This window comes from Equus asinus, chromosome 10, assembly GCF_041296235.1.
Source record: "Equus asinus isolate D_3611 breed Donkey chromosome 10, EquAss-T2T_v2, whole genome shotgun sequence".
Taxonomy (NCBI): Eukaryota; Metazoa; Chordata; class Mammalia; order Perissodactyla; family Equidae; genus Equus; species Equus asinus.
Genome location: NC_091799.1, coordinates 18,540,385 through 18,562,015, shown reverse-complemented (window position 1 = coordinate 18,562,015; position 21,631 = coordinate 18,540,385). Strand labels below are relative to the sequence as shown.

General features: G+C 52.8%; 2 protein-coding genes across 30 annotated transcripts in view; one reads left to right on the top strand and one right to left on the bottom strand.

The window, feature by feature from the left end:
• ANGPTL2 (angiopoietin like 2) overlaps window positions 1–21,629 on the bottom strand; it is a 35,383-nt gene extending 13,754 nt beyond the window's left edge. The window contains exons 1-2 of the mRNA XM_014863691.3: window positions 21,090–21,629; window positions 7,296–8,179 (exon numbers count right to left, since the gene is read on the bottom strand). Coding sequence (XP_014719177.1) covers window positions 7,296–8,133 — 838 coding nt within the window. The 5' untranslated portion in view covers window positions 8,134–8,179; window positions 21,090–21,629. The remainder of the gene's footprint in view (window positions 1–7,295; window positions 8,180–21,089) is intronic.
• The window catches only part of RALGPS1 (Ral GEF with PH domain and SH3 binding motif 1), a 308,501-nt gene that overhangs the window by 187,821 nt on the left and 99,049 nt on the right, over window positions 1–21,631 (top strand). The gene's annotated exons all lie outside the window — the stretch shown is intronic.

The following is a 21,631-nucleotide window of genomic DNA, read 5'->3' as shown; positions in this document are numbered from 1 at the left end:
TTCTATAATTTTACTGGGACTTGACCACAAGCCAATTAGTATGTAATTTCTACTATTTCACCCTTTTTCTCTTCTGAAGCCAGGACAGTTGCCCAGAATCAAGCCTGGTCTTCATGATTTCTTTCAAGATTTTTATTTTTTCCTTTTTCTCCCCAAAGCCCCCCGGTACATAGTTGTGTATTCTTCGTTGTGGGTTCCTCTAGTTGTGGCATGTGGGACGCTGCCTCAGCGTGGTCTGATGAGCAGTGCCATGTCCGCGCCCAGGATTCGAACCGACGAAACACTGGGCCGCCTGCAGCGGAGTGCGCGAACTTAACCACTCGGCCACGGGGCCAGCCCCGTCTTCATGATTTCTTGATGATTGCTGGCAGTGGTTCTGAGAACCCATCTGAAAGGCCCTCAGCCCTCCTCATCACCTCCTCCAGGAAGTCTTCCCCAGCCCCAGAAGACCTACTTAATCCTCCTCAGGGTTCCCAGAATGCCTAATATGTTTCTCTCTACTGGCACGTCCTAAGAACGAGGACTGCCTTGCATCTAGAGCCTTTCATCCGCCAAGTGCTTTACGTGCTCTTTCATCGCATCCTCAGGAGCCCCTGCAACCGTGAGGAAACTAAGGCTGAGAGAGAGCACACGCCGGAAGGGGCAGGATCTGGGAGTAGAGCTCCGCTCTGCCTCCCGAGTCCTGATTCTTTCTACTGCACTGTGCTGGGGCCATCCCACCATGTTAGGATCGCTGGGGGTCTGTCTCCCCAGCGGCCTGTGGGCTCCTTCCAGCAGGAGCCTCCTCAGGGCAGTGATTATGTGTGCCAGTCTAGCACCCAGAGTCACTTAGTGTCCCACATGCCTTCCTCCATCTCCATCTTCTCACCACCGTGAGGTGTATTCCCTTGGTCATCTTCACTCTGTTTTTTCCATTTAGAGAACGAATAATAATAAGTCCATCTGGAAACAGGATCCCTACAACAGAGGGTAACCAGCATCCAGACCAGACCCTGGGAAAGGAAACCTGTTGCATGGGGAAGCCCGGGCAGGCTGTAGCAGAAGGTCTGTGTGTTGTCTGGGGTAGAGCCAGGTGACTGGAATTTCTGTCCTTTTGGCTGTTACTCTGGACAAATTACCTAAGATATCTTAATGTCAGCATTTAGAGAACTTAAAAAAAAGTTTGTCATTTAAACTAAAATTTTCTTGGCAGAATTTCTCTCTGCATGCAGTCATTTTAACTTAAATTACTGTGTTCAAAATATCTATTAAGGGAAAAATCACTTATTCATTTCAAAAAAAAGGTTGACGTAAAACCATTCCAAGTCCTGTGGGTCCATTGGCTCATCCTGGGCTACAGGGCCAGGGTCATCAGGCTTAGTGTCAACATGCTCTTCTTTCAGAGTCGTCACAGGGGGCGCTGACGTTTACAGCAGTGCTCTACCGTTTCACTCAACAAGCCTAGCCACGTTTGTTTTAGGCACTGTAGTGTGATGCTAACTTAATTCTGCTTTCGTTATCGTTTTCTTCTGGGGGAGCATCTCCAGGTTATGACACAGTCTGCCGCATCAGTTCACCACAACAATCCATTTGTGTGACTGGTGAGCTGGCCACAGATGCCTGACCACCAGGATTTTCTGGATTTTTTACAGTTTGCCAAGTGCCAAACTGTTGGGATTTCCAGGCCACAAGATGCCAGATCCCCACTTTTAACAGTAAGGAGTTGATAGTTTATCTCCCGGGGCTGTAAACAGCCTGAGCATTCAGCTGAATGTCTTTCTTGGAAAACAAGTGAGGGATAGAGGGGAGAGCTTGCTATCACACTCAAAAGGCTCTTTGTGGTCAGTTCCCCAAGGTGCTCGAGGAGGAGAAAAGGGAAAGCAAAGCTGGAAGGAAGATGACCCATCTTGAACTCGAGCAGCTTTTGTTTATGAAGAAGCCAGCGAGGAATGCTCTCTCAAGTATCGCTGGATTACGTAGTTCGTCATGAATTTGGGAATCTTATTTTGTTCAACAATAAGATTTGAGAATCAAGACAGCATAGTGCAGTGTAAACAGCACAAGCTCTGGAGACAAGAGACCTGGGTTGGGTTTTCCCTCAGCCTCTGTGACCTTAAAGGCCGAGTCACTGGTGGCTACCATCACCTTCGTCCTCCTCACAATTCCCAGATGTTTCTCCAAGGCTCCGCAGCACATCAGGCTTGGGAGCTCAGTTGGCTAGAGCTGGTCTGCACATGGGACCCACGGCTTTCCACCCAGATTGATGATTGTTGGACCTCCAGAGGAGTGGAAGCCACAGTGAGACAGATCTCCTCCTCTATTTTAAAACACACCATTATGCTAGGGAACCACAATCTAATGGATGTATTTCCTCCTACCAGGAGGAAATAAAATACAGGGGGAGCATCCATCTAGGAAAACACTCTTGTTCAAGTTGTCCGTGCCTCTCTGGCTGTAGACCATCTGTTGTGAGGGATGGGCCGCTCCCATGTAGTGTCAGTGAAGCAATGTGGTTGCCACTTAATGTGGCCCCAAGAGCAGATCATAGCTACTGATTTTCATATATTTAGAGTTAACATATTTAAAGAAATCAGGACTTCCGACTTAGCTATATGTTTAAATGTTGAGTAGAAGTAAATCCAGAGAATGTGTCCTGTTTTGATATAAATTAAAAATCAGATTTATCTGCAGATTCAGTTGGACCTGCTTACCAGCAGTTGGGAGCATACTATGTTTTCTGTGGGAGAGGCGAGCTCTGTTGTTTTAGATACTGTAGTGTGATGCTGTTGTAATTCTGCTTTATCTTTGTGTGAGTGTGTGTGTGTGTGTGTGTGAGTGTGATCTCAGGGTTAGGACACAGTCTACCACACAAATTCACCACAGCAGTGCGTTTCTGTGACTAGTGGGCTGGCCCCAGGCAGTTGGTTCTGCTGGTTCCTCCTAGACCGTGTCGAGGGGGCGGCACGACGTTAGTGGGCTCGCAGTGACGTCTTGTGTTTTTAGAACCTTGAGAGTTCTAATAACAAATCCACCGACTCTGTTCCCAGAGCTCTTTTACAAGGAGCTGCTTGGAACCTGGTACATGAAATAGTGGTAGAGGGTCAGGTCCCAGGCAGCTGGCACCTGGGGCCAAGTCAAGCATTTATAGAGTGATTTTCACACCAGTTCCCCTCCAGCCTTTCCATGGAAATGTGCAATAATCTCAGAGTGGTAAGACAGACTTGGGTTTGAGCCTTGGCTGAGCCACTTACTAGCTGTGTAATCTTGGCTAAGTTACTTAACCTCTCTGAACCTCAATATCCTGGAAGTTACAAGTTCAGGGACCAATCTTGGCTCTGCCACTGATAGGCTCTGGGACAGGAAATCTGTGCCAGGGGGTCTGAGGCCTTTAACAAGCTCTAATATTTTTTGATTTTATGGCACCATCTTTATCGATTGAGAAACAAACTGAACTGACTGTGTTCTTTTTCTCAGGAGAGAAAACAGCTAGAAATGCTTACTCTTTTTGGTTTTTGAAGATTCATTTCAGACAAAGCCTCGCTGTGGCAGCTGGTGGTAGCACTGCCTTTTCTTTGATCAGTCTCCTGGATAGGCACTGTGGCAGGAGGGCTGGCATGTGTGTGGCTGTGCCTGGGCTGAGCTGAGGAATAGTGTTCCAGGCCTCCCAGAACCATCTCAGGAGCAGACTAGGCCTGAGGCTCCATCCTGTCCTTTGCTTTGCGTCTTAGAGAGGGACCCCTGCAGCCTTCCTCTTTAACAGACCTGGTCGACAGGTGTGTGTGTGTATGTGTGTATGTCACGGGTACCCAGGTGGTGAAGAATTTATGAATGTAAGAAAGAGTGGAGAGGAAGGGAGAGCAGCAGCAGGACCCTCAGAAGAGAGGGCCACAGGCAGGGCCGTTTGCCCCAGGCCTCATCACAAACATCATCCTAACTGAAATGTCCCCAGGTCTGGCCAGACCTGAGAGAGACAGGACAAAACCCAAGCAAGATGCCAGGGGAGCCAGGAGCTGCCTGGGCCTCCCTCACTCCGGCTCTCAGAGGCCTGGGGCCAGCCTGTTACTGTCTGGCTGGGAACAAGCTGGTGACTGCAGCTTCAGATAAGCGGCCATGGCTCCCTCACTTTCCTGGGGAAGGGCGTGCTGTGGGCTGAGTGTCCCAGACAATGAGGAAAGGAGCAGATGGCTCCGAGGTTGTGGAATGAAAGAGTGAGAAGCTGCCAAGGCGTGAGTGCACAGGTGTTTAATTGCAAAGGTGTTTCTGGCCGAGGGATGTCCCTGGGACAAAGAAACTGTTGGGTGAGAGCACAGAGGAAGGCTGTGTCTTCCAGGACCAGAACCTGCCCCAAGCTCTCCAAACAGGCCTGATAAGAGCTCTCTGCTGATTGGCTGACAGAGACCATCTGCCTTTTCCTCTCAGCTTGTCCAACACCAGGAAAGGGCAGGGCCCTCCTGGGACACCCTCTTCAGGGCTCCGCCTGCCCATTCAGCTTCACAGCCGGGTGCTCAGTCCCCGCTGGGCACGCCTTGTTGGGAGCTCAGCGGTGCCATGGGTCACAAGGAAACTGTTACTGACAATCAGTACCAACATTTGAGAGGGCTTTACTTTAAAAAAAAAAAAAAGGTAACTTATAACGACTTAGGGTCTCTCCATAATAAAAATCACTGCCATTCCCTCCAGGAAGATGTGCTTTCTCAAGTGGGAGAGAAGGCAGGTTGGGTGCGTGCAGGAACCTTGGGGTGCACGCAGCCCACGCTGGATCGTGAACGTGAAGAAGCAGGGGATCCAAACCATTCGAGGTACCAAGAGTCGGCCCGTGCCGCTGGGTCCTCACATGGCCCCATCTCATCAGGGACCCACTAATAATTCAGTTTCCCCACGCCCAAGTCTCCCTGGGAGACTCTTACAAATCCTTCAAGATGCAACACTGAAGTCCCTGCCTCTGTCCAGCTTTTCCCCTCAGAGAGACTCAGTCGTGCCACCCAGTGTCCCCACAGCCCCTCATTTGCCCCTCTGCAGGACTCCGAGCACACGGGGACCACAGCCATGGCTTTCACTGCATTCCTGATTTCAGCTACTTTGTTATGGTGGTCCCATAAATTCTCTCATTCTGGACATTTTGGCCTTGGCAGATGCTCCCTCTCAGAGAAATCCTTTGTCAGACCTGATGTGCTGATTTTAGGGGATGGAACTGGTGTGTATTGGATGGATCCCAGTGCCTTCATGCATCTGCCACATCCCCCATCCTGAGTTCCTGAAGGTCAGAGATCATAGTTTTCACCTGCCTCCCCAGCTCTAGCTGTGTGACTGGCACAGAGTAGGGGCTCAGCCGTTGTTGGCTGCCCCATGTGACATAATACCACATGCCTGATTGCATTGAGTTTCCACAGCAACCCTGTGATAGTATGACTCTTGTCCCCACTTTACAGAGGAGAAAATTGAGGCTCAGAGGAGTTAAGTAACTTTCTCATGAGCAAACAGCTAACAAGGGATAGGTGCAAACCTCAGTCGTTATTCCTACACTATATATCTATCAGCTCAGGAACGTCCTGAAATTGTTGAGTCAGAAACCAGAGATGTTCAGGCAAGAAGAGATGTATTGGGTACCACTGAGCCTGACTCACGTCAGGATTATAATAACAGTCAGCGGAGCCTTCATTTGGTGTCCAGGGGCCTGCTTTACCTGCTGAGTCTGCTATCAAGACCTATTAGTACACTCTGCCCTCTCTTTTGGAGCTTCTGATTTAAAACAGACACACGTACAGATGAACCAGTCATTAACTGTAGAATGCCAGAGCTAAAAAGGGACTGTTTATTTATTTCAATTTCCTTGTTTCAAGATGAAGAGACCAAGACTGAAGGGAACTCACAGCTACCACGTACTGAAACTTACCACGGGCCCAGCACCATGCTAAACACATTTTTTTCAGTATTTCGTTTAATCCTCAGGTAGGCACTATTTTAATCTGTCCCCAGTTGAAAGATGAGGAAACTGAGGCTCTGAGGGGCAAAGTGACTTGCTTAATATCCCAGAGCTAAGCAGTGGGGGAAGCAGAATCTGAATCCAGTTGGTCTGCTCCAAAGCTCCTTTTCAACCTGCACACCCAGCAGAGGGCTTTCCTGCAAGGTGCTGCGGGCGGATGCTGTACCCTGTGCCCAGCTCCCGTCCCCCCACGGACCTGCAGACAATGCCTCCCTTGTCTTTTGCACAGGCCACCCTCTTGCACTCAGGTTCAGCCCCTTTCTGGAATTAGCAAGAAGCTGCTCTTCCCAGTACCAGTGGTTATTTTCAGAAGTGTGAAATAAGTGTAAAACAGGATATTTTCAGTAAAAATATCTCCCTGCTTATACAGTGAAGTGGTACCAAAATCACTGACTTGGAGCAGATATGTGGTTAGTTTTCGCGAAGATGAGTCTAGTTCTCACAGGACAGCCCGTTTGTGGAAGGCTCACAGGGTCCTGGATGAATGAGAGGCTGAGCTTCAGGGGGCTGGGCTCCTGGTCCCCCAGAGTCTTAGAGCACAGAGGAGTCAGCCCTAGATTTAAAGTGAAAAGGCCTGAATTCAAATCCAGCCTGAGGATCCTCAGACTGTGCGCAAGTCACTCAACCTCTCAGTAAACCTTCCGTCAGGAGCTCAGGAGTTAAGGATGTAAATAATGTAATATATGTGAAAGTGCCCAGCGCCAGGGTCTTGGTCAAGCTTCAAAACCCCTTTCCCCCACCATAATAATATTCTGAGAATTAGCATATTTTAAGATGGAACGTGTATTTAAGAGCATATGGAGTAATCATTGAAAATTCTAGACAGCAGCAGACTCTAGGAAACGTGTGGGCTTTAGAAAGTGCTCCCCACCCCCCAGCCCCGAGTGTGTTTATCATACTTTTCCTGTGATAACACTTTTCCTTTGGCCTGTTTCCTCGGTGAGCATTTACCGAATGCCAGTTCTGTGCCAGGCACAGTACAAGAGCTTGCAGGAGAGGGATGCTCCTTGCCAACACAGACCATCTAGTGCAGAACCCCACAAGCTACAGGCCTGGGGTTCTTTCCTATCAGAAGGCAGAGAACATCTGTTCTCTTCTGAGACTCCCCCTTTTCCCTGGGTCGTCTACCTTGGAGCATCCTTCTAAGGAATGTGGTCCCCCTCTCACCCCACCAGCTCCAGCAGCTTGGCCCAAGGGACTGCTGGGGGATTGCACAAGTCTGTTGGCCAGGCTTCAGCTTGCCGTGGCTTTTCCCCCACTTGTGGTCACAGCCAAGGGAAGCCTGGCGCCTGGCTGTGAGGCCCAGATGGAGCGGGCTCCCAGAAGGACTTACCCGACGGCTTGTCTGTGGAGGACGGGAGGCTGGTGAGGGTGGGCATGGTGGGCAGAGGGGGTGGTGGCAGCACCTTCAAGTTCTGGTCGCTCTGGATCTCGTTGGTGGAGATCTGATTGATGATGCGGTTGTAGGGGGGTGGCTGGTAGACCGGGGGCGGCTGGTAGACCCGGGGCGGGGTGGCGGGGGGTGGCTGGGGCACGGGCCTGGCGGCGGGCACCCGCTGGCAGTGCTCCTCGAGCTGTGCGATGATCTCCGACTGGTTGTGGGCCAGCGTGGCCAGGTGCTGGTACTTGTGCTCCAGGTCCTTGTACTTGCTGGCCAGCTGCAGCATGTCGGCCGTCTGGTTGAGGATCCTGTTCTCCAGCTGGGAGAGCTCCAGCGCGTTGTCCCGCTTGCGGATGATCTCATGCAGGAGCTGCATGTAGAGCTGCGTGACTCGCGAGTTCATGTTGCGGCTCTCTTTGCGCAGCAGCTTCACCTCGCTCACGATGCCGCCGTCCACCTCCACTAGCTGCTGCAGCGTCTCAATCTGTCGCTTCTGCTTGAGCAGCTCGTTGTTGAGCAGCTCCAGCTCCTGCTTGTGCACCCGGTTCTCCAGGAGCACCTCAGGCTCCTTGGAGTTGACGCAGATGGCCCCTGTGACCCGCTGCTGGGGCACAATGAAGGTGTAGGTGCACTTGTCCTGGGACTCACCGGCCCGCTTGTACCTGTTCAGGTAAATGTACTCACTTGGTGAGCCCTCCTCAGTGCCTTCAAAACCCTCCTTCTGGCCCACAGTGGCTCCCATGGCGGCCAGCAGTCCCAGCCACCAGCATGTCACGCCCAGTGGCCTCATGGTCCTTGCAAAATGGTGGTTCTTTGTGAACAGAGCCTATGAAAACCTGAAAGTAAACAGAAGGGGAGACTCAGTAACGGTCCTGTCCCTGCCAGCGCCCTGTGCCATAAATGAGCTCAGCCTTCTCTCCAGGCAGATCTTTCCAAAAATGCAGCTTCAGGAGGCAGCCCTTCTGGAAGCAACAGAAGGAGAAAGGCAGGTCCTGCAAACAGGACAGAGCCAGCCCTGCCCTCACCAGCAGAGGTAGAGAGGAAAAGGGAGGGGACTGGAGCATCTGAAGGCAGGAGGCCATGGCCCTGCCACTCCTGCAGCCAGCTCCAATGCCCAGAGCCCTCTTGCTGAGCTGCTGGCCTGGAGCCTGGGGTCCACCTGAGGGCAGCCTGAGGCTGGGGAGGGGAGGCAGAGGCCGGGTTGTCGGATCTCCCTTCTCCTCTGCCTCCCACTCCTCAGACTGTTAAGTCTCCCCATTCTCCGTGTTCATAACCCCCTGGACTGTCCCTTGTAATGCCTATCATAGTTGTGATGAACTGGAGTCCTGTGTGATCGCCTCTGCTCGACCCTGTGCTTCATGGGGGCAGGCACTGTGTCTCATTCAGTCCTCTAATCCACAGGATGCTGTACCCAGCAGGCTTTTGGCAAATATGTATCAAATGAATGAATTGCTAGACATAATCTGGAGTGTGTTCAGTTTGTGGTGGACAGTGTCAATGGAAGGATATGTCTAGTCACGTGGCTTTGGTCTGTGTGTTAGCCAAGCTACAGAGCCCAAACAGGAACAAACAACTGAGCTCTTCTAAATCCAAATATTTGCAACAGCCAGTAACCGCATGGTCTTGATCACTGCAACGTGATTAAACCAGGCGGGAACAGAAAACAGACATGTGTCCTGGATTTGTTTCTATTCTGGGACCATTCACTCTTCAAGAGATAGCCATCAAACATCTGTGATCTGCCAGGTAGGGTGCTGGCTGCTGGAGATACAGCTGCAAACAGGACAGAGCCAGCCCTGCCCTCACCGGGCTTACCTGAGCGCCGTGAAGCACAGGCAGTATGTACCATGAACGGGGATAGCGGGGCAGTGACCTACTGGAGGGGTCAGGGAAACTTCCCTGAGAAAGCGGCCTTTACGCTGACCCTTGAGGGATGAGTAGGAGTTAGCCAGGCCAAGAGGGAGAGGACGGACATGCACAGATCCCTCCTCTCGCCTACTCAAGGACATTGCCCCGCCACTTCTCCCCATCCCATCTGCATGACCTGTTTTTCCTACAGTCATGCTGTTATTTCTCTCAACTTAAAGAAAATCCTCTTGACCTCACATCCCGTCTCCAGCTACTGTTCCACTTCTCTCCTCCTCTTTTTAGCAAAACCCTCCACAGAGTTGCCTGCGCTTACTGTTGCCAGAACATCACTCTCTTCCTGTTCTCTCTTGAGCCCACTCTCGTCAAGCCTGGCCCCCTCCCTGTCACTCCAAGAGCTCTAGAAGGATCACCAGTGGCCTCCACTTACAGACCAAATGGCCAGTTCTTGGTCCTCACGAACCCTTTGCCTCTCCACACTGTGGGACGTGGTTGGTCACTGCCTTCTTGGACCTCCTTTCCCACATGCCACCCTTTCCTCCTCTCTCACTGGCTGCTCCAGCTCTGTCTCCTTTGCTGGTTCATCCTCCTGTTCCTGTCCTGCGGGGCCCGGAGCTCCGTCCTCAGACCTCTGGACCTTGGTGATCTCGTCCAGTCTTGTGGCTTTGATTACCTTCAAGCACTGATAATTCACACATTTGTTTACCCAGCCTGGACCTCCCCCATTGACTCTGGACTGATACATCCAACTGCATGACATTTCCACTTGGCTTTCTACTGGGCAGTTCAAACTGAACTTATCCAGAGATGAACCTAGTGTTCCCCACGCCTCCATCCCAACCTGTTCATCCCAGTTTTTCCTTTGTTAGTAAATGGCAACTCCATTCTTGTTGCTCAGGGCAACAACCTTAAAGTCATCCTTGACTCACTCCTTTCTTTCATATCTCACGTCCAGTTCACCACCAAGTTCTAATAGCAGTATCATGGCAATAGTCCCAGAATCCTGCTGTTTCTCCCCGCCTCCCCCGCACCCTGGTGCTACCCACTCTCACCTGGACCTGACTGCTCTCCTGCCCCTGCCCTTGCCCACTGCATCCTCTCCTCAACCCAGCAGCCAGGTTTTTTTTTTTTTTAAAGAAATACTTAAAAAAAAAAAGTCAAATCAGGTCACTCTTCTACTCAGAATCCTCCGGTGGCTCCTCATCTTGGAGGAAAGGCTAACGGGTCTCTAAGGCCATTCTGATCTGGCACCAGTCCCTCCCTGACCTCATCCCTGAGCCCTCTCATCCTCCCTCACCCCACTGCAGCCGCACTGGCCTCCTGTGTGTTCCTCGCGCTCACCAGCACACTTTTGACTCAGGGGCTTTGCACTTGCTGTGCCCTGTCTAGAACACTCTTGCCCCCTTTCCTCATTGCTCACTCCCTCGCCTCTTTCAGGTCTTTGCTGAAACATCACCTTCCCAGTGAGGCTTTCCCTGCTTATTTAAAATCATGACCTTGCCACCTTCCCACATTTTCACCTCCATGCAGGTGGGAGCTGCACAGAGGAGGCCATTTATTATATCTGTTAATAACATCCATTTACTGAGTGCCCACTTTACACGTGTCCCTGCACTAAATGTTTTGCAAGTGTTTTCTACTTTACTGAATTCTCACAATGTCTTTTTAAGGTAGATACTGTTTACTTCCATTTTACAGATGAGGAAACTGAGACTTAGAGAGGCTTAGTAAGTTGCCTAAGGTCACACAGCTGGAAGGTGGCAGAACCAGGACTCAACCCTGCTCTGATGTACTTAAATCTTCAAACTTTTAGTGATTACACAGAAATGCACTTAATCTGGTTTATAGTAGTAAAAAAGTGTTAGCATCGCCACTTTCTGAATTCACGTTAATTTACGCTGAAATAATCATGACACAGAACCTAAAGGTTTTGTCTTCCCCAGGCCCCTTTGGGGGTGTCCTGGGTGAGCAGCCTGGGTCCAGGCTCCACCTCGTGCCAGCCAGTGGGCCAGCCAGTGGGCAGTTACGGAGCAGACCTGTGCTCCTCAGGGCCCTGCTGAGCTGTTTTGCACTTGAAAGAGCAAGCCAAGCGTGGTGCTGATGGTCAGCTCGGGGCCTCTGGGGCGAGGCAAAGAAAGGTGTTCGGGAGCCTCGGGTTTGGGCTGGGCCGGGAGGTCGGGCTGCAGTGACGTGAGTGGAAACCGGGCTGAGTTTGTGAGTGTTTGCCTGGTTTCCAGTGCACTTTGGCAACTCCAGCGCTGGCGGCCACACCCGGCCCAGAACAATGGGGAGGAGCTGCCCTCCCGGCTAGGGTGGGCCTGCCTGCTGCCTTCCACAGCCGCTCACCTGTGGCAGCTGGCGACAGACACCTCTCTGCCGGTGCTGAGGCCTATGCTGATCCTGATGCCGGTGAGGGCCTCCACCTTGGCCAAGAAACTGCCAGATGCCCAGGGAGGCAGCTTGGCTCCAGGAAAGGGTTGGCTTCCAAACCTTCCCATGCCTCAGGGCCTGGCAGGGCGGCACTATTTATGGTTGAGCTCTGTCCCCTCCCGAGCGTGAGCTCGCACGGCCTCCCCAGCGCAGTTCTGTGCTCTTGGACTTGAGATCCCGAAGCCGAGCCTCTGTGAAGTGGGTGATTCAACCTGCCTTGCACACTAGGTAAGGAACATGGAAGTGCTCTGCAAACTAGAGATGGGGATAACCTGACAGCGGACAGCAAAGCCGGGCTAACGGTGGAGCACTGACCACGTGCAGGCAGTTTGTCCGGGACTGTTAGCGTCACCCCGTGGAGATACCATGATTAATTCTCCCATTTCACGCTGATGGACTTGTTCCATGTCACAGAGTTGGGGTCCCCGGAAGCTCTGCTGGTTAGACTGGGTCCTGGCTCTCTTGGTGTCCCCAGCATCTCACACAGCGCTGGGCACAGAGGGGGAGGCAAGAGATGTGCGACCACAGTCAGAGACTGTGCTGTCTTTAAAGAGCATTTCTCATGATTATTTGATTAAAAAGAGGACGGAACTTGACAATACTCCTGCGGGTTTTCAGTTTCAAGGCCCTTTGCACGCACATTGTCTTGTTTAATCATTACAGTGTTCAGAGCTGGTTAGTAGTAGCATGCCATTTTGAGGGTGAGGAAACTGGAGCTCAGAGAGGTGTCAGGTGCCTTGCTCAAGGTGGCGTTGCTCGTGGTGGGACCAGTGGTGAAGCTGCATGATTCCTGGTCTTACTGTCACATTTCCTGGGGATCAGGGCTTAGCGGGAATGACCTGGAGCTGACTGGGTTACGAGAAGGAGGGGAAGGAGTGGGGCACGGTGCTGGGTACCTGACAGACACTGCCCCAGGTGTTCCTCCGTCTTGTAAACGGGGCACTGAAACCTGGACACGCCAAGTGACTTGCCCAGGAGCACATGGCAGATAAGAGGCAGAGCTGACCCAGCCTGGAGCTTGGGTCAGCCTGACACCACGGGTTGTGCTCTTTGCGCTGCCCTCGGTCTTGAGTCGTTTATTTTCCTTAAAGATTCCACCCCGCTTCGCTCAGTTTTTTGTTAGTTTGGCAGTTCTTAATGGGCAGTAATGAGTTTGTTTACTTTTGCTCTCTTCATATTTATTCAACTAATTGCATCCCGAGAGAAATAACCCCCCAGCATTCCAGCCTTCTTAGGCCTGGAGAAGAACTCAACTCCAGTCAAAGTGGTGCTCCTCAGTTTCTTCCTATGACCAACAAAGAAAAGCAAATCCAACTGTTTTCCTTGGCTTCAAAATGAAAATAAAAATGATTCTTGAAATTGCTTTTCCACATTGTGTTGTGAGGAGTTTCCATTATGCATGGGTTTCCCTCCCCACAAGTGGGGCTGGTGTGACCGAGCCACGTGAAGGCCTCTGCACACTGGCAGGCGGCCTCCCCAGGGCTTGGGTCCCACCCAGCCTTCGGTGGGCAGCGCCAAGCATCCCTCCTTGGCCTGGTGCGGTGGGGCCACACACTATGTGTCCATGTCCCACTGAGCACCATGGCACTGCAGCCCAGCTGAGGGGCCACTTGGTGGGAAGAATCATCTTTATAAGATGGAGCTATGTGTCCTGCCCTGTGGCAGAAGCTGCTGGCCCTGGGTACTCTTGTGAGTTCTCCCTCCAAAGGTTAGGAGTGAGAAAAGTTCAAATGCTAAAAATAATAACTACAGCCAATTATCCCTATGACCCAAGCACTTTATATACATTATCTCATTTAATCCTCCCAACAGCTCTGGGAGGGAAGTCCTGTTATTTTAGGGCTGCCATGCATGGTGGCCCAAGTTATGCACTGTGCAACTCTAGGAAATACAACTCACATTCATAGTCTTGGTAGTTTTTGTGTATTTATGTTACAGCAGTTGTCTAGATTCCACAAAGATGCTTTTACGGCTAACAGCAGGGCCCGCAGTTATCCCCCCTTTTCAGATGAGGAAACTATTGAGATCCGAAGACCCTGAGTCATTTTGCCTAAAGTCACTGAATAACTAAGTAGCAGAGCCGGTAACAGAACCCCAAAATATACTGTGCTGAATGCATAGATACAGAGGTCTGAAGTCACAGGAGACTCAGAAGAGGTTGTTTTCTGGCCACCCCCACCACCAGGCAGGGGGAGGACAGGAGAGCTCTTGGGGGTCCCCGGGCCTGCTGACCCCGGGAAACCTCCAAATGAAAGCCAGCTCTCAGGATGGCGTTTCATCGTAAGTCCCAGGGCTGTCCTGTTTGGAGGGCTCACAGCACCCTCCTCTCCCTCCCCAGCCAGCCCTGCCCCATCGCTCTGGGATCACAGATGAAGGCCAGGTATGCCTCCAGGCCAGAGGCACTGCAGGAGGCCTGAGAAGTGGGCCTCTGCCAAGGCGGGAAGGGAATCTGGAACTGCCACTTGGCCTTGAGTGCACCTGGCTGGCCCATGATGTCTGGGTTCTGGGATACTAGGAACTTGAGCTGTGCCTGAGTGAGTCTGATGGACCTGAGCACGAATCATGGTTGATAAGCCAACATCAGGACAGAAAAGAGAAAAATCAAAACTTCAAAGTTGACACACAGTTTTTCCTACTAAAGCTGGTTGAGATGTATGGCATGCCAGAGGGCTGGTCCCCAAACCAATTGATAATCTAGGATGTGGGAGGGATCCAGATAAAGGAAAATTCCAGAAGAAAAGGCCCAGGAGGGCCCAGCTGACCACATGCCCAATAGAATTTGTTTGTTGTTGTAGACCAATGTCATTTGTCATAAACTTACTATGTGCCCAGCTGTGCTCTATCTCATTAGTGCTTACAATGCTGTGCATAGGATGCCCCAGTTGAGGCCTGTTGTCTCATGTGATTATTGATAGCACTCCTTTTACTCTCAAAAGTGTCCTGATTGGGTAACAAATTACGTGGTCCCCTCACCTAGGAGAAAGGTATTATTATCACAGTTTGAGTAGAGGAAACCCAGGTGCAGAAAGGTTAGGTCACTTGCCGAAGTCCCTTGGAGTAAACATCAGGACTAGGATTTAGGTGTCAGCTGCAAGGTCCACGCCCTCCAAGATTGTCTCTCCAACTAGTATGAATGAAAGGTGCCTGTCTGTCTGCTGAATGGCCGCCATGTGGATGCTTCTTAGTCACTGTTGACTGAGTAAGTAGACATGGCTTTCAGGTCAGCACAAGGACGGGTTTTGTTGAGTGTTAGAAACATCTTCTCGATCATCCAAGTGGTGAGACCCTCGAATGGGCATGTAGGATGGGCAGTGGCGGCCTCACCTTAGAAAACCTGGAGAAGGGACTGTGTATTACTTGTCCTCGGTGATTCACCACCAGCCCGGAGGCCAGGCAGTGAAAGCCACACCTCCAACTGCCATCCCCTCCCACCCTAGGATCCAGTGAATCATTTCCCACCAAAAGGCCGTGTGGGCACCCAGGTCTGGAGCCAATTCCTAGACCCTGCCAGCTCAGCTCTCATAAGACCTTCAAATGAGCCATTTGTCCATCCATCCAGCCTTCCATCCATTTAGCCTTCCCAGCCAGCCAGCCATTGTGTATTGCTCTAGCCTGGGTCTGGCCCTGTTGCAGGTGATGAGGACACAGGCATGAGCCAGAGAAGCAGATAGTATAGGATCAGACAGATTTGCCTGGAAGAGTGGCAGCTGGGGATTGAAACTACATGATGCCCTGGGCTCTCGTCCTCCTGCCCCTGGTGAGTTGCTGGCTCCAGAGAAGAGCTGAGTTCATAGAGCAGGCGGGTTGTGGTCATACCGTGAGATCATAGGCAAGAAGGGATGTGGTTAGGCAGTGGGGAGCTGCTTGCCTTTGCCAGGGGGACAAGGATGCTGCTGTTACTTTTTCATTGTGCATTATTTGGGAGCCATTTTGAGATTTCCCCCAAAGCCCGCGCACTGAGCCCTCTGTGCCAGGAGCCTCAGCCAGCAGAGCAGAGGCGGGGAGAATCTGCAGAAGCCATTTCAGAGCCCGGCTTCTGAGTTGGCTGCTGTGGTTCCAGCAGTGCCTGCTGTGCTCTGGAGCCCTGGAACTGGGGGAGCCTCAGACAAGAGGGAGAAGCCAGGGAGTGGGCGGACAGTGCGGCCCCAGGGTGGCTTCCTGGGAAATCCAGGCGTTGCCTGGAGCTGCTCTTCTGGGCCAGGCTGAGTGGTTGGCACCAAGGCCATGTTGGCCTGTAGGCATGGGCTCATCCCTGGAGCACTGGGACAAGCACTTTTTGTGCCTCCCTTACTGATCTCAGCCTCTCTCTAGGGCAGGAACCATGACTGTCCCCATTTCACAGATGAAGAAACAGAGGTAAGGGATGAAGTCACTTGCCCGGGGCCACAGAGCTACCAAGTGGTGGAGCCGGGCTTGGAAGCATGTTTGTCTACCCCAGAGCCAGGTTTCTTGCCACAGTCCTAAGTGCCTCCCTGCTCCTAGGCGCTGTCTCCGCTGCACCCCACAGTGCATGCAGCTCCAGGTCTGTCTTTCTGAGATGCACATCTGGTCGTGCCAGTGTCCTACTTAAAAACAGAGCGTGCATCATCCGCCTCTGCACGCACTGTTCTTTGTGCCCCAGGACCTCCCCCGTGTCCCATGGATGCGTGCTGTCTTCCTTTCTAAGTGGACCTCATAAGTCCACTTCTCTGGGAAGGCGTCCACGTGCGCTGAGGGCCGCTTCCCTCCTCCAGCTCCTGGGAGCAGCTGTGGCTGCTTCCCTCACAGCACCCGAGACACAACTTGTGCTCATCTGGCTGTCTACTCGACGGCGAGCTTCTAAAAGCAGGGGTCGGGGCAGGTCCCCCTTGCTGTCCCCAAGACCCAGGATGGAAGCCAGGTTACTGAATAGGAATTCCAGGATTTCTTCCGGTGAACGTGTTTCCTGAATGTTGCCTGGTGCCAGCCACTGTGCGGGGTCTGGAGACAGAGCAGGACCAAGGTGGGTTGCTGCCCGCACAGGCCCACAGTAGCAGAGGAGACAGAAGGCAGGCCTTTGTGATGTAGGGTGACCGGTGTCCTGATGGGGTGCCTCGGGGGGCTAGAGGGGCACCTAATCCAGTGGGGGTGGGTGTCGGGGGACACAAGGTAGGAGGGGAGGCATCCCGAAAGAGACCTTGGCTGCACAGCACAGAGGGGAATTGGCACCCTGGGGTTGGGAGGCTTGTTTGTCTGGGTCTGAGGCATGCTTCCTTCCTTCCTTCATTCATTCCACAGATCCCTTCTCTGCCTGGCCCTGGGTGGGTATTGGAGGTTCAGCAGTGGCTAAAAGATACAACCTTTTGCTTGTGGAGGTTGGAGGGGGCCACCTCCGGCAGGGCTTTGGTCACTCCTGGAGCTGGGCGGGTCCTCAGGCATCTCTCAGAGTTAAGAACAGAGTTCATTCTGGGCTTTTCTGAGGTGGTCTTGGGCCTGCCTTTCTGGAGGCCTAGGCGGCAAGGGGAGGCTGCTGGCCCCAAGACAGGCTGGCTCACCAGAGAATGGAGCTAACACAATAGCTCGATTGTAAGAGCCGTCCCCCCACCCCCAACATGTTCACATTTCTGTGATCAGAATGTGTCTTATAATTGATGTGTACGTGTAACGGGACATTGTGACGTCCGTGTCCCCCCCCCCCCCCCCCGGTTGTTATTAAACCAGTTGATGGGATGGAATAGGGTTTTGTCATAGAAACTACCCTTGGAATGAGGTTCCAAGGTGACCTATCTATCACCACAAACTCCAAGCTGTCAATGGCTGAATAATCCTTCTATTTGGGGTGTTTTATATAAATTCACAGAAAAGAAATGCTGTTGCATGAATTGATTCATTCTTGAGATTTCCGCAGTGTGTTTGTCCAGGATGGCGGCAGGCTGGGGTCAGATGAGCCCAGTTCTCAGTCTAAGTCCTTGCTTTTGGGCCTACTCGTAGGGGGACCTCAGCAGAGGTGCTGCACCCTCTGGGCCTCAGTGTCCTCCTCCGCCAAGTGGGGACAGCACCACCCATCTTGCAGGGCCCTCTGAGTGCCTCATACCTCCTTTTTATGAGTCGCACACTGCTGTGCATTTGTGTGATTGTTAGTCACCTTCTGCCTCCTCCCCCCGGGCAGTGGGCCCACGGAGAGAGCCCCCCCGCCAACTGCTGTCAGTTGAGACATTTCAGTGAAACGGGCTGTGACTCAGAAGGAGGCCAGAATGCACCTGCCTTGGGTGGGGTTGCTGCCTTACGTTGGTGCTGACGTAGCTGCCAGTTGCCATCTCGCCGATGTCTTCTCAGGAACTGCTCAAGACACCCAGTATAGACCTTATATAGACCCAGTATATGGCCCAGTATAGACCATGAGGACCTGTGCTCTGATGCTGCAGCCCTTGGAATCTCCAAGTAGGGATAGGAAACGCATGAATGGCATCTTGGTCATGTTGGCGAGTGTTGGCCCGTGCTCTGCCCGCTGAGTTGGGGCCGGGGTTCCATGGTGCTGATGTAGGGGACAGCGGTGCAGAGCACCGGCACGTGGGTTTCTGGCGTCAGGAAGCCTGGCTTGGAATTGGCTTGCCTCTTGCTGACCACATTCCCACAGGCACACAGTGTGGCTGTGCTGAGGCTCATGTGTAAGAGGACCGTCAGTAAGGCCTGTTCTGTCTCAGAGTTGACTTCCGTGACAGGCAAACGAGGCATTGGGATTGGGGAAGCACATGGTGTTCAGATAGATGGGGCAGCATTCTATAGGACAGTAACCAAAACAGATTTGGCTGCTGGGGGCACTGGGCAGGGACCCAGTAACAGGGTCAGGAAAAGAGAAGTCAAGATGCCTTGAACAGGGCAGTACAGTGCAGTAGGGAAAGGCATGGACTTTGGAGTTAGACTGACCAGGGTTCAGGTCCCACATAATCACCACTCGTGTGACCTCGAGCCACTTACTTAACCTCTCTGAGCTTCAGTTTTGTCATCTGTAAAATGGGATGCTAAAACAAGAACCTATCTCCTAGGATTATGGTGAGGACGAAATGAGGTAATGCATGTGCCTTACTTAGCCCACTGGGTCTTAATAAATCATCGTGTCATGGAGGAGTGGATGTGAAATGGCTTAGTTGTTCTACCCATGAGCTTGCAGCAATACTGTGCAGTACCCTCCTGGGCCATGTGCTTTACACATTTTTGTGTGTTCCACCACGACTGCCTTTATTGAGGAATAATTAATCCCAGTTCTTGTTAGCCAGGCCTGCAAAGTCAGTCTGAGCCTCTGCACAGTGACTCACCCTGTTCTAGGCTGGAGCAGGCAAACCTACAGTTGCCACAGCCCAAGAGGCCTTGTGCTGGAGGAGCAAATATTTAATGTCAGCTTTTCAAAATGCTTCCACGAGTTCAGGGAGCCCACGGAGACCTCTGGGGTCACAAGAGAAAAGTTGCCGTCCTGGGCTAAGATGCACCAGTGTTGGCTGGTGTGAGATCTGCCAGACCTGGCCACTGTTGTGGCCAGACTTGCTGATGGGGGTGGGGCCTGGAGGAGAGGTCCTTGCCGCTCTCTCTGCAACCCAGGACAGGCCTGGCATTGCTGCTCCCACTTTGTGGACCTCCTGCAGTTCAGAGATGGCTCACTCTCCTTACCACCCCGCTTCTGGCGGGGAGACCAACAGGCAGACAGATAGCGCCTGTGTGGGTGGAAGGATGCTCTAACTGTTAGGTTGGTGTCGGTTACACCAGAGGTCCTTTTGTCAGTGCGACTACGCTCTTCCTCAGACTGGACTTCTAGGACCCAGACATGCTGCAGGTAGCCCCAGACAGATAGCCTCCTCAGGCTCCTGGGAGGCCCCCAGTGTGGATGGCAGTAGCGGCCACAGCATTAGCTCATCCTTGTGGGTTTTCTGACAAGCACATATATCAGGACAGAGAGAGAATCAGAGTCTCTGTTCTTCCCTCTCCGAGATTCTGATTGTTACGGTTCATGATAGTCAGTAACTAATGTTTTCTGAGGGGTTGCTGCACACCGGGCACTGTGCTAAAGCCTCTCCAGACACGAGCCGGTGTGCTTCCCCAGAAAGCACTGGAGTGTGGTTCAGAACACTGGCTTCAAGTCCTGGTGCTGGCACTCACTCACCATGTGGCCTTGGACACATCACTTGCCCTCTGTGCCTCAGTTTCCTTACCTGTAAAATGGTGATGAATAATAGTACCTGTGTTATACACTGATAAGTTGGCTCAGGGTAAGTGCACCCTGAGTGTCAGCTATTACTAAGAGATGGGCACTGTTATTATCCCATTTTACAGAAAAGGAAACCGAGGCTTAGCGAGGCTCATGTTCTGCCAGAGTCACTTGGCTCATGAGGAGAAGAGCTAGGATTTGAACCTCACTCATGAGCACTGCCTTACTCTGTCTCAATTTGGAAAAATGCATGTGGGGAGCATTTGGCCAGCTTTGGAAGTGACATTCTCAGCTTTCCTCAGAGCTCCTTTTCTAAGTAACGTAAGGAGATCCTTTTCTAAGTAACCAAACTGGCCTCTGGGAGCTCTCGTAATCCCGCAGCAGAGGCAATAGCTGACCCGTGACACACATCACAGAAGGAGAAGGGAGGGATCAGCAAAGAATTTCTGTTTGGAAATGTTATCTAATGCTGAGCGCTTTCAAGGGACTCGGAATCTGCAGCCCGTGCTGTCCCCACAGTGGGGTGCCAGGAAGCCATGCTCCCCTCTTTCCTGGCCAGGTACAGCCTGCTGGAGACCTGGGTGCTCTCCAGTGCTAGGAGAGAGCAGGCGTCCTCAGACATGCAGGGAAAGCCAGGGCGGCACTTCGCCCCCAGTGACAGTGGAGAGATCTCTGGCCGCCGTGTCCCTTCCCGCACTGGACGCCTCAGCTCCTCTCCTCCAGGCTGAGGCTGTGAGCAGAGGCTGCGCGGCTCCTGGGAGCTCGCTGAGCAGGGGCTCCCAGTGCCCGCAGGACAGCTCTGCTTTTGCTTTAGACTCGGCACCGTCTCTAGCTGGGGTGCGTAGGAACCCCAAACTTAAAAACGACTTCCCGAGTCCTCAGGCTACCCCTGCCATCTGCGGCTCCTTCGGTCCACTGCCCCTCTCCAGCACACACCTACACACAAGCACACACTCACCCGCACACTTGCCAGCTGCCAAGCTGTGCCCAGGAGCTGCCTGCCTTCACCCCAAGACACTTTGTCTGAAGAAGAGTGGGGCTTACTGCTGAAGCCCTCGACACCCCAGCCCGTGATCTTATGTCCCCAGAACACCACCCTCTGCCCAAGTGTCCACAGGTCCTGCCCAGCAAATGCCTTCTTTGGCTTCAAGTGAGGGCAAGAGTGACCCCATCTGGGGTCCCGCTACACACACACCCCCAGTGGAGGGGTCAGGGTCCTTGAACCCTGAGCCAAGGGGCCAGCCGCTGCTTCTCACCCCTTGTCCCTCGGAGCCACGGAGCCGGCCCCTTACCTCTTCCCTCCTGCTTGGCTCCGGGGCAGCTCCTCACATGCTTCACCGCGGCCGTCAGTGGGGCAGCCTGTCCATGGCCCCCGGGAGGGGTCCCTGAGTCGCAGGCCGGCCAGCCGCCGAGCAGCGCTGCCTCACTGGCCTCTGTTCGCTCTGCTCTGCCTCCACAGCAGGGCTCTGGCCGAGGCTGGGCCGGGGGCTGGCCGGGGGACCTGCTGGGGCACTCACAGGCTGCCTCCTCTTGCAGCGGGGGCCGGTGGCTGCCTCAGGGCCATGCTCTGCAGCCCGGAACTCAGCAGCACTGCTCAGGGCTCGGGGTCCATCCTCAGGCCGTCTACAGCAGCCTCATTTGAACTCCTAACTCCTTTGTGGAGCCTTTACATGCTGCTGGAGGAAACTGTGAGCACAGCCTGACCCTGGTTGGCTGCAGGCACTTCTCTCCACCCACCAGTGCAAGAGGATCCCCCAGGCCCCAGAAAGGCTCCCGGCCTCCCCTCAGCCCCAGACAGAGGCGGGCCGCCCGGTGATGTCACACTAGCTCCGGC